The sequence below is a fragment of the Mobula hypostoma genome (assembly GCF_963921235.1).
Source record: "Mobula hypostoma chromosome 6 unlocalized genomic scaffold, sMobHyp1.1 SUPER_6_unloc_1, whole genome shotgun sequence".
NCBI lineage: Eukaryota > Metazoa > Chordata > Chondrichthyes > Myliobatiformes > Myliobatidae > Mobula > Mobula hypostoma.
In genome coordinates this window covers 254,375-267,533 of record NW_026948118.1, presented here as the reverse complement: position 1 = coordinate 267,533, position 13,159 = coordinate 254,375, and the positions used below count along the sequence as shown (strand labels likewise).

At 40.1% G+C, this 13,159-nt stretch overlaps 1 protein-coding gene across 1 annotated transcript in view; it reads right to left on the bottom strand.

The window, feature by feature from the left end:
• Window positions 1-13,159, bottom strand: part of LOC134341134 (ADP-ribosylation factor-like protein 13B) — a 67,214-nt gene that overhangs the window by 43,934 nt on the left and 10,121 nt on the right. Inside the window, exon 3 of the mRNA XM_063038906.1 lies at window positions 12,216-12,286. Coding sequence (XP_062894976.1) covers window positions 12,216-12,286 — 71 coding nt within the window. The remainder of the gene's footprint in view (window positions 1-12,215; window positions 12,287-13,159) is intronic.

The following is a 13,159-nucleotide window of genomic DNA, read 5'->3' as shown; positions in this document are numbered from 1 at the left end:
AGTGGCAGTGAAAGGCTCCAGGCCTAGACCACACCATCTAGCGACTCAATCTGGGCCCATATTTCGCCATCCAGCCTGAAGCCACTCTCGAGCTCTTCAAATCGGCTCTGTGCCCAGGGAGATCCAACCTCGTACCTGGACCAGTTGTACAGGCACCAAATCTCCTCTGTTCATCTAACTTTTCTGTTAAGAGAACTGTTTTATCACAATACTTCTGTAGCTCTTCCCATATTTGGTAGGCTGTTTAAAATCTCCATCTGACCAAGTATAGGGTCATCTGCTGTAATTCACCTGTGGCTCATTGTCAATTTTCTGTTTCTTTTGACAAACACCCCTATATCTTTATGGTATATTTAAGACATTATACAAAAAGATGCAAACTGCTGGACATATTATTGCTTTCAAAAATGGATAGGGGAGCAATGAATAAAACAGAAGGTCTACAATAAAGTGAAAGGCTAGAGGAATTAAATGAAATGATGGAATGATGACGTGACAAGAGTCCAGATGAGTTGTAAATGACAAAGGAAATGTCTCAAAATAATAGAAAGGGCAAAATTAATTATGACCAGAATAATGGAATACAATTGATCAGTCAAAGCTTACAAAGTAACTACTCATTAGGTACTGCTCCACAACCTTCCATTGAGCTATATCACAGCAACACACCTCAAAGTTGCTGGTGAACGCAGCAGACCAGGCAGCATCTCCAGGAAGAGGTACAGTCGACGTTTCGGGCCAAGACCCTTCGTCAGGACTAACTGAAAGAGGAGCTAGTAAGAGATTTGAAAGTGGGAGGGGGAGATCCAAAATGATAGGAGAAGACAGGAGAGGGAGGGATGGAGCCAAGAGCTGGACAGGTGATTGGCAAAGGGGATATGAGAGGATCATAGGACAGGAGGCCCAGGGAGAAAGCCAAGGGGGAGGGGAACCCAGAGGATGGGCAAGGGGTACAGCCAGCGGGACAGAAGGAGAAAAAGGAGAGTGAGAGAAAGAATGTGTGTATAAAAATAAATAACGAATGGGGTACGAGGGGGAGGTGGGGCATTAGCACAAGTTAGACACACATTCTTTCTCTCACTCTCCTTTTTCTCCCTTTGTCCCTCTGGCTGTACCCCTTGCCCATCCTCTGGGTTCCCCCCCCCCCCACCCCCCTGTCTTTCTCCCTGGGCCTCCTGTCCCATGATCCTCTCATATCCCCTTTGCCAATCACCTGTCCAGCTCTTGGCTCCATCCCTCCCCCTCCTGTCTTCTCCTATCATTTTGGATCTCCCCCTCCCCCTCCCACTTTCAAATCTCTTACTATCTCTTCCTTCAGGTAGTCCTGACGAAAGGTCTCGGCCTGAAACGTCGACTGTACCTCTTCCTAGAGATGCTGCCTGGCCTGCTGTGTTCACCAGCAACTTTGATGTGTGTTGCCTCAATACTCAACATCTGCAGATTTCCTGTTGTTTGTGTGAGCTATATTACAGTAGTACAGGAAGCCAAAGGCGAACGTCATGAAATAGAAAATTAACAGGACAGGTTCAGAGTCTAACTACAGACCAAAAAGATGTGTCTCATAATCCAATCTGAATTTAGTCTTCCCAGTGTAGAAGAACTGCAGCTTATTGTCCGTTATACTATGTTAAACAGAAAATAAGGCAAACATGATTACTAGATTTTAAAATATACCCTTACATCATGTTCTCCAAGAGCCAGCAAGAAAAAGCTACAGGACTTAGAAACACCACAATAGGTTCCAGTGACGTCATCGTTCAGAATGGCAGCTTAAATCAACAGCTCCTCCGGAAAAACGCATATTTTGCCCAGTTAATCTATCAAGTATAAGATCTTTTGAAAATATCAGAATTGATAAGGGGGCAAGAATGGGGAGAAAGAATCGAGATGAAAAAAAAGCACCACTGCGGAGCCTATGCAAGAGAGAGGTACAACGCGCGGCTCTCCTACACGTGCGTGTGGCGGCGAAGCTGACGCTGGGCTTCGTGCGGGCGAAGCGGCAAATACGATAAAGATTCTGGAAGAGATAAGGGAAGTCCAAAAAGATATAAAGCAGCAACTCAATGATATAAAGTCAGAGCTCGCCAACGTCAATCAGAAAATAGTGGTGGCAGAGACTCGAATTGAGAAGATGGAAGATCGCGTGCAAGACGTGGAACAGATACTAATTAAGATGATAAAAATATTAAATTAACAGGAAAGTAAATTGCTTGATCAGGAGGGAAGATCGTGTCGGAAAAGTATCAGGATTTATAATGTTCCCGAAGGAGCGGAGGGATTGTCGATGACGGACTTTGTAGACAAGCTGCTGCAGGAAGTGCTGGAGATTTCTCAGACTATGGAGACTGAAATTGAAAGGGTGCATCATTCGCTTGTCCAGTGGCCTCCCGGAGACAGAGAAGGTAAACCGCACTCCATAGTACTTAAATTCCTTCGATTCAAGAGCAAGGCAGAGATCCTACGAAGGGCCTGGGGTAAGAAGAAGGTGCTTTGGAACGGGAAGTTAATATACTTCGATCATGATTATCCCCCAGCGGTCCTACAGAAACGGAAGGAATATTCCGAAGCGAAACGGATATTAAAGCAAGAAAAGATTAAATTCCAAATCCGGTACCCTGCAAAACTGAGGGTATTTTACCAAGAAGGGGTGTATCTGGACCAGAAGGTGGAGGAGGCGACTACAGACATGAACAACAGAGGACTGCCCATTAGCATGTTCAAACCAAGAGAAACTCTGGCTGAGCAGTTGTCCCGAGCTGCTTGGGAAATAGTAAGAGAACCTAGAAAGCAGGGGACGGGAGCAGGACGCGAGGAGGATTTTAGGAAGAGACGGTCAGTTCTGAGGGCAGCCCTCACCTCCTCCAGAAGAGCCATAAGGTTTGGCTAACTTTAAAAGTGCTGATAAACTAAACAAAAATAGACGGTGATATACCTGTCTTGAGAAATACATGTTATAATGTGGATTTTATATTACTCAATTTTTAAAAAAATTCATTTATTCATTCCTTTTACCCCAGCTAAATGAGAATATATACATGGGAGGAATACACAGGGAAATCATTTCTGTGTAATGGACAGAGTTTTTTTTCACTTACTTTTATAGGTACTGCAACAGGGGCCCTCAACCCACAGCTAGGAGGGGCTATCCCCCACGGCTTGACTTTTCTTCTAGCCCAACCCAGGGTCATCTAGAGATCCCAGCCTTGGAACCACACTTTCATTACCTTTTGTTACATTATTCACTTCTCTTGGTTCTTATTTGCTCGGATCGATTAAGTTATATTCTGCAAATTTCTATGATATACTAACAAATAAATACACTTAGAGAGTAAGACCATATATTTTGGGTATATACCTCAAGAATGGTTGAAAAGAGATAAATATAAATATTTAATGAATGTACTGCTGGTGGCTGGTAAAAAGACCCTTACCAGGAAATGGTTTTCTCAAGAGAGCCCAATTTTAAATGTATGGATGGAAATTACAATGGACATTTACAAAATGGAGAAGATAACAACATCTGTCAATTGTAAGTTGGAACAATTTTATTCATACTGGAAAAAATGGTTTAACTACATAACACCTCATAGGCCTGATTTTATTCTCACAATCAATGAATATGTTGTAAAAAAAATCACTCCCTACTCTGTACATAGTTTTCTTCTTTCGATTGTTCTTTCTTTCCTCTTCTTTCTATAAGTGTATACCTCCGATAAATATTATGTGGAGATTTGTGACAAATATGATTATATGATATATATGTACAATATCTGAATTTCCACTTTAAAACGTGGACACTTATCTAAAGGAAGGAATAGGTCATCTGATAACTCTAGCCCTAAAAAGTGCAAACTGCCAATTAACACTGCAAACACGATGGCAGATAATCTGTGGTGTATATTTAACTAAACCCCAACCATCAAAACATGCAGCCAATTTAAAAACTCTACCCTACAAAATCAGAAAAGACTTAATGCCCTGTGTATTGTCATGTTAGCAAAATCAATAGTGATCACAATTGCAAAATGACATTGTGCGGGTTCCTAAAGACTGGAAAATAGCATATGTCATTCCACTCTTCAAGAAGGGAGGGAGGTAGAAGAAAGGAAATTGTAAGCCATATAGACTGCCTTCAGTGGTTGGAAAGATGCTGGAGTTTATTAAGATGAGATTTCATGGTACTTGGAGGCACATGATAAAACAGGCCAAAGTCAGCATGATTTTCTAAAGGGGAAATCTTGCCTGACAAAGCTGTTGGAATTCTTTGAGGAAATAACAGGCAGGATAGACAAAGGTGAATAGGTGGATGTTGTGTAGTTTGATTTTTAAAAGGCCTTTGACCAGGTGTCACATGAGGTTGTTTAACAAAGCAAGAACCCAAGGTATTACAGAAAATAGATAGAAGATTGACTGACAGGCAAAAGGCAGAGTGGGAATAAAGGGGGCCTTTTCTGGTTGGCTGCCAGTGACGAGTGATGTGCCGCAGGGGTCAGTGCTGGGACCTCTTCTTTTCACATTGTATGTCAATAACCTGGACGAAGGAATTGATGACTTTGTGGCTAAGTTTGGAGATGATACAAAGATAGGTGGCAAGGCAGGTAATGTTGAGGAAGCAGAGTGTTTGCAAAAGGACTTGTATTGGGGGATTGGGCAAAGAAGTGGCAGATGGAATATAATGTCGAATGAATAAAGTGCAGAGGGACTTGGGAATCCTTGTGAAAGATTCCCTAAAGGTTAACTTGCATATAATAACATATTATATAAGCATTTGATATTTAATTTAAGGACCACTCTGAAGTATAGGAAATTATAGCATTTCTATTCATTTCAGACATACTGCTGAATCCAAAAAACTTTGAAATAGGCTCAGGAGGAGGGGGGACTTCCGGGTCATCAAGGGAATGGCGGCGTAAGGAAAAGGTCTCTCAACAAAAAAGAAGGTAAACTGCCCCAAAATCAAATTTAGACAAATACTTAATATTGCATAACTATATTAATAAAAGGGGCAAGGATGATGTCTAAGAACAAGAATAAAAAGTCCGCTTCGAAGGCTGATAAACATAAAGAGATGCAGCAAGGCGAAGGGCCTAGCTCCCCCACGGCAAGCCAGGACGGAGATAATGAGGGGGAATCGGTGACTCTGTCTTTGATTCTCGGAGAGATTCGTGAGTTCCGACAAGATAACAGCAAACAGCTGGAAGATATTAAAGGAGAAATAGTAAAAACTAACTCGCGGATAGATGAAGCCGAAGCGAGGATTGTTGGAATTGAGGAGAAGCTACAGAACGCCGAGGAAGTGATAGCAGAAATGCTGAAGCTACAAGACCAGCTCCAGTGGAAACTAATAGATCAAGAAGGCCGCTCGAGAAGGGAAAATGTGAGGATCTACGGAGTTCCCGAAGGAACCAAAGGTAAACCCGGATTGATGATTCCCTTCGTGGAGAGGCTGCTTAGAGAGAACCTTGATATACCGGCCGCAAAAGACCTACAGATAGAAAGGGCTCACCGCGCGTTGGCACCACAGCCTCCGGCAGGCGCCCAGCCCAGATCGATTCTGATCAGATTTCAGTTACAGAACGAAGGAAGAGGTGCTTAAAAGAGCATGGCAAAAGAAAGGTTTCATGTGGAACAACTGCAAAATCAGTTTAGACCACGACTACGCACCAGGGATTCTTGCCAGACGGAAGGAATATACGGAAACACGGAGAGTCCTGAAGGAAAACAACATCAGATTCCAGACCCTGTATCCAGCTCGGCTGAGAGTCTTTTACGACGAAGGAACAAAAACTTACGCTACGGTGGAGGAGGCAACGTTGAACCTGGCAGACAGGGGACTACCTATTAAAGTTATCACCCAACCGGAGTCGCTACTGGAGAGGATTCGGCAGAAGTGGTGGCAGTTAGTGGGGCGAGGACGCTCCACTCGAACCAGAGTGTCAAACTACAAGGAAAAGCTGCAAATATTCAGACGCGAATGTACAGAGAATACAGATTAATTAAGAGAAATGACTGAAAAGAGTAAATCGGACTTAAAAGTAAAATGAAAACTGGTAACTGAAAATAAACTAGGCGGAATAACTTGAATGATAGCAATATGGTCGAGACATAAATAGGAGAAAATTCTCTATGATTATTCAAACTGCTGAGGGCCCTCTAACACAGGGTGAAGATAGAGGTTATCCCTCTGAACTGAGGCGGGTCGGTGCTCAGGCCTCACTGTGGGAAGTCGGGAAAAATTTTCAAATGTTATACGTTCAGAAATGTCTAGGGTGTGGTTATATGTCTTGGTTTACTGTTGAGAAGGGATTGCTTACTGTTTGGTTAGAAAAGGAGAGTGCTTTTTTTCTACTAGAGAAAAATGCAAACTGAATTGGTAAAAATAATTTCCTATAATGTTAATGGGGTTTTGAATCCAATTAAAAGAAATAAGATTATGTCTAAATTGAAAAAAGAGAGGGCACAAATAGCTTTCCTCCAGGAAACACATATGAGCCAATCTGAACATGGAAAATTAAAAAGAATGGGCTTTAAGCATGTATTTTATTCATCATATAAATTGAGTCACAAAAGAGGGGTAGCTACTTTAATATCAAGTACTCTTAATTATGAACATATTTCAGAGACTAGAGACAAAGAAGGACGGTTTGTAAAAATCACAGGAAGAATAGAAGGTACAGAAATAACATTGCTGAATGTTTATGCTCCTCCAGGTAGTGAATGGTCATTTTATAGACACATTTTTGACCTAATGGTCAGTTCTCGAGGGGTAGTAATTTGTGGAGGGGATTTTAATATTAGATTAAATCCTATATTAGATTCTTCAAGAATAGTTACTCAGAATAAACCTCTGACTCGGAAAGTGAATTCATTGATGGAGGAGTTGGGAATTATAGATGTCTGGAGGGAATTACACCCTACTAGTAAAGATTATACACATTACTCTTTCCCTCATTCAGCCTATTCAAGGATAGACTATTTCTTTATCTTTAATACAGATAGACTCAGGATAAAAAACTGTAATATTGCAACAATTGATCTGTCGGATCATAGCCCAGTCTCTATGTCTCTAATCCTGGAAAGGAAAATGAGGAAAACACTATGGAGGCTAAACTCACATATACTCAATAACCCGAAAGTAATGGAGAGATTAAGGGGAGAAATCGAAGAATATCTAGACCTTAATGACACGGGAGAAACATCACCAGTGATTTTATGGGATACGTTGAAAGCTGTACTGAGAGGGAAAATTATTTCCATTACTACTCACATAAAAAAAATCAATGCACAAAAATTAGCAGACCTTCAAGGAAAATTAAAACAACTTCAAGTTGTAGATAGCAACAAAAGTAATTCAAATCGAAAACAGGAAATTAGGACATTGCAAAGTGAAATTGATGATATTTATATGTTGGAAACGCAAAGAAATTTTCTTTACCTGAGACAAAAGAATTATGAAGTAGGAGGTAAATCAGCTAGATTATTAGCATATGAATTACGAAAACAACAAGCAGTCAATACAATTCATAAAATAAAGAATCCAAAGACAAAGCTTGTGGAGAGTACAATAGGGAAAATTCAAGAGAGTTTTGAAACATATTATCGAGAGCTGTACCCCCAACCCCGGGCCCCCAATGAGCCCTATATAGACAGTGTATTGAATTTTTTAGATCTACCTAAACTTACAGATTTACAAAATGAAAGTTTATTAGAACCAGTAACTGTCAAAGAACTGAACGTGGCCATCTCTAGGTTAAAGGCTGGAAAGTCCCCGGGTTCTGATGGGTTTACCTCAGAGTGGTACAAGTCCCTGAAGACACAGTTAGCCCCATTACTACTTAACACCTTTAATTGGATCTTGCAGAGAGGAGAAACTCCGCCTTCCTGGAAAGAAGCGATTATTTCAGTTATTCCTAAAGAGAGTAAAGATAAACTAGAATGTGGCAATTATCGGCCAATTAGTGTTCTTAATTTAGATTACAAACTATTTACATCTATATTAGCGCGCAGATTGGAAAAGCTTTTACCTGGCCTAATCCATTTAGACCAGACTGAATTTATTCAACAAAGACAAACACAGGACAACATAAGGAGAACTCTGCACATATTAGAACAGGTTAATAAGAACAAGACAGAGACAATGGTAGTAGGATTGGACGCTGAGAAAGCTTTTGATTCGGTTAGTTGGGCATTCCTATACAGAGTGTTAGGAAGATTCGGCTTTCAAGAAAGGTTTATTAAAGTAATTCAGACTCTATATGACAGCCCTACAGCCCGAATTAAGATAAATGGGGACCTCTCTGACTCCTTCATTTTAGAGAGAGGCACTAGACAGGGATGCCCAATTTCTCCTCTCCTTTTTGCGCTATATATTGAACCACTTGCCCAACTAATAAGACAGAGCAAAATCGTAAAAGGTATCAAGGTGGCAGGGATTGAACAGAAAGTGGCGTTATTCGCAGATGATGTTTTGGTCTATCTGAGTGAACCAGAAAAATCATTTATAGGATTGTTTACACTGTTGGATGACTTTGGGAAAATATCAGGTTATAAAATAAATGTAAAGAAAACGCAGGTTATGTCCCTAAATTATACACCATCCAAAAAATTGCAGGATACATACGATCTTAAGTGGGAAGCTAAATCATTAAAATATTTAGGAATAACCCTGCCGAAGGATCTTTCAACACTGTCACAGGTAAATTATGGGCCATTAATCTCAGAGATAAAAGCAGATATGCATAGATGGAATCTTATCCCCTTTTTAAGTTTAAATTCAAGGATAAATACTATAAAAATGAATATTCTTCCTCGGTTATTATACCTTTTCCGTACTTTACCAGTGGAGGTGGATGATAATCAATTCAGGGAATGGGACAAATGGATTTCCCGCTTCATTTGGCAAGGAAGGAAACCTAGAATTCGATATAACACCTTACAGTTAGGGAAGGAAGGAGGAGGTATGGTTCTTCCTTGCCTGAGAAATTATTTTTATGCCTCACAGATAACCCCTCTGTTATATTGGTGTAATAGGGAATATAAGGCTAGATGGAAGGAAATAGAATTTGGATTAGTTGACAGTTTTCCTCTTCAGGCCTCAATAGCTGACAAAGGATTGATGGCCCAGTTGGAAAAATTTAATAATGCTTGGATAAATCTTACATTAAAAGTATGGCAGAAGGTGGTTAATTCATGTGGAATTAATAACATGTTAAAACTCTTTAGATGGTGTGCAGATGATACCGAATTCCTTCCCAACACAGGAGATAAAAGATTTGAGCTATGGATAAAGAAAGGTCTTACAACCTACCTCTCATTTATAGATAAAAGAGTATTACAAAGTTTCCAAATCCTGCAGGACAAGCATGGCCTAGAACATAATGACTTTTTTAGGTACCTTCAAATACGAAACTATGTTAACCAGAGTTGTAGATATACAGACCTACCAACAGTAGAATTAGAATTTTTCAAGATTCTGAATTCGGCTTGCAGTTCAATACCTAGAAAATCAGTTTCTCGCCTATATAATGCACTCTCCCATGCTAAAAATGTAAATACACCGTATATTAAAGAGAAGTGGGAGAAAGAAGCGGGGTTGGTACTTTCAGAGGAGGCTTGGGGGAAAATCTGCAGCTTTCAATGGTCCTCGACTAATTCTTTGACTTGGAGAGAACATTGTTGGAAAAACATTATAAGACCCCATATCAGGAAAAATATAAAGATACAAATGTGATGTGTTGGAGAAGGTGCGGCTCCAAGGAGGCAAATCATTTTCATATTTTCTGGGATTGCCCTAAATTAAGTCTATTTTGGAAAGGTATTCATAGAACATTAGTTAAGGTACTTAGGTCCCAGATACCTCTGAACTTTGAGACGCTCTATTTGGGGCATGTATTGTTCCTTGAACAGAAGGAAGATATAAAGTTGCTGCAGGCCCTCTTAGCAGCAAGTAAGAAATCAATCACTAGAAAATGGCTAAATCCAATACCACCTACATTAGAAGATTGGTACGAAATTATCTTGGAAATATTTAAAATGGAAAAGTTGACTTACTCCCTGAGAACTCAAAAAGAAACATTTTATCAAATCTGGAATAAATGGATTGAATATATAACCCCAATGCGAGCAGACTTTAGATGACTCTCCTAATGATTTATATTGCTCTTCTCATCAACACAGTAATATTGCTAATGTAAGCACCCCTAGTCTAAATGTTTGTTTTTTTTTGGAAAATAGAGAATTAACACAAGTAAAGGGAAAGATTTGGGAAAGGGATAAAAAAAATGAAAAAATTAAGTAAATAAGTACATAGGGATTGGATAATTATGTCTGCGGGCAGGAACAAGCACGAACAAATTGGGATATAAACACCTACAATGGTTGGTATATAGGCTTGTATGCAACATTTTGGACAGTGGAAATGGTCCAGAAGGGTTGTATGGAAACTATTATTACCATTTTTCTTAACAACTAATTTCATTACTTAGCCTAATAGGTTAGATTTACCACAGTACATAATTATCTATTTAAATATTTATTTTCCTTTTATATCATCTCAATGTGTACTTAAGAATGTATATATAATTGTAGTTTTATACATATAAAAAAATGGAAAAGGTTATATGTGTGAAAAAAGTACATGATAATTGTGAATTCCTTATCCAAATAAAAATAAAATTTAAAAAAAAAAGAAATAGGCTCAGGAGACAGCACATTTACAGGCTTTTTGGCATCAATCCATAACTTGCTCTCGAGAATAATCGTGAAATAAAATTTCACAATGACTGTACAAGTTTCATTTTCATAGTTCCCTCTTCAATACTCTTGATTATTTTCAATGTACATTAAAAGATACAATTCTATAGCAGTAGCTATATTCAAAAAAAAGTCAGACTGCAAGATTCTATTATAACGTATTGGCCACCAAATTAAAAGTCTATGATACATAGGGTCACTGAATAATAATCTTGATGATGATTTCCCATAATCTATTAGATTTACCAAACATGCTTTCTCCTATGCAAGTACAAAGCATCCTTAGCTGAAACTAATGCTTCTACAATATTTCAGGTGCCTTGCCGTTTGGCGTGGGCGATCATGTCTCTCCATCCATCACAGTCCCTAACCCTCCGAATTGTAGTTGTTGCCTCCCCTGTTTCTAACCACGATATTATTCCATCTATCATTTTCATTCTCTGCTTGCCTCTGCTTCTTTTTCCTTCCAGCTTTCCAGTTGTAACTACAGCATAGTTAAATGATCAAGTGATTAAACTAAGTTCAGAGTATAGCAAGAGGAATTGGGGTGGAGCTTAGGAGGAATGATGGCGCTTAATGGCAACTCCTTTGCTTGCATCTTTGGAAACAGCTCTATTTCTACTTCTCTACCTTTAATATCTTTATTTTTCCTTTCAGGGTTCTTTTGAAGAACCTGACCTGGAGTTACACGCAGGCTTCGGTTCTTTGCGGGAATGGGACCCGTTCTCGGGGTTCCATGACTGGCCACTATTCGACATGCCAAGAGTTTGGCCTGAGAATCTGAATTGTGTTCGAAAGCCTAAGATCTTGGGGCTCTGGAGACGGGTGGATCGAGGGTCAGTGTCACAGCCGAAGACTCGTGTGCCGTCAGGGAGGCCAGAAAATCTTTCACCATGGGCCCGAAGACCCAAGGTCTTTGCCATCTTTGGACACAAAGCTCGAGAAAAGCGACGAAATGGACTTTTAAGATCGTAAGCCAGCGGGTTGTTGTTATGTCTCCCGCTTGCCGTGAAAATGGGGGACACCTCCCTCTCCCTTGCCAGGGAGAGAGAGAACCTGTGGGTTGTCGAATTCGGATGAAATGTGAAGCTTTTGGGGTAACTTTGGTCTGTGTCTTTGCTATTGCTTAGCACACACTTGGGTTCGGTGATTGTACCGATGAGAATTTATTTTTGCTGTTTGGGGGAGGGGGGGATCGTTGCTCACTGCCACTTACATGCGGGGGAGCTCGGGGGTGGACTTTGGGGTTCTCACATTTAACTATCATTCGTTCTTTGGGGCACTGTTTTTGTGGATGTTTTGCGAAGAAAAAGCATTTCAGGATGTATATTGTATACATTTCTCTGATATCAAACTTGACCTTTGAACCTATTAGATAAAATTGAGTTAAACTTAGTGTTTTGAATCCTACAACTAGAAGAGAATTAGAGTAAAAACATAATGTCTTTCCAGAGATTGCTTACCTCCTTGAATCCCTTTTATAGTTGCAGTTTTTCCAGCATTATCCAATCCCACCATTAGTAGAGTAACCTTCCTGTAAAATAAATGTGCTGCATTACTTTTGAACAATACTTGATCATTGGCTTATCATCTATACTGGTGGCAGATTCAGTTCTCCTATGTTTCATTTGTTATACTGTAATATCATGTGTGTATGTGCTAGTGCATGTTTCTATTTTAAATTACTTTTCACAACCAGCGTTAGCACAGGACCACCGTCCTTGCCAGCAGCTAACGTCAGCAGCTAACGTTGAAGAGGCAGAGAGCATGACTTTGGGATTCCCGACCACAGAGGCCCCCGAACAACCAAGTCATTAACCTTTAATTAACATTAACCATTAATGTTAACGTTACCGCTACTGAGGATCCTTACAGCACTGATCCTGCCTGCTGGAGAGAGGAAACGTTAGATGATCCAGTCCGAGTGTACTGGGCTAAGAAAGGCCCAGAGTCCTGCCAGAATAACGATGTGGATATCAAAGCTTCGGAACAAGTAGACAAACAGCAGAGAGGTTTTTTCTCCAAATTTCACTTTCAGAAGCTCGTAAATGGTGAGTACATATCAAGGCAATGGCTCTTATATTCCCCTTCCACTGGCTGTGTGTTTTGTTTTGCATGCTGCATCTTCAGTGATGGTAACTGTCAGTCCATCTTCGAAACTGGCTTTAGCGACTGGAAACATGCCGCTGAGCGCATAGGAGAGCATGAAAATAGCGAACACCCAGGAAAACAATACTGACCTACGTTACACTAGTGTCTGACAGCAGAAGAATAGATACAGAACTGCAAAAACAGTTTGAGGCAGAGTGTGTCTACTGGACGGACGTATTGAGAAGAGAGGTAGTGGTTGTGAAGTTTTTGATCGAGAGGGGACTAGCTATCGAAGGTTCCAGTGACATATTTGGCA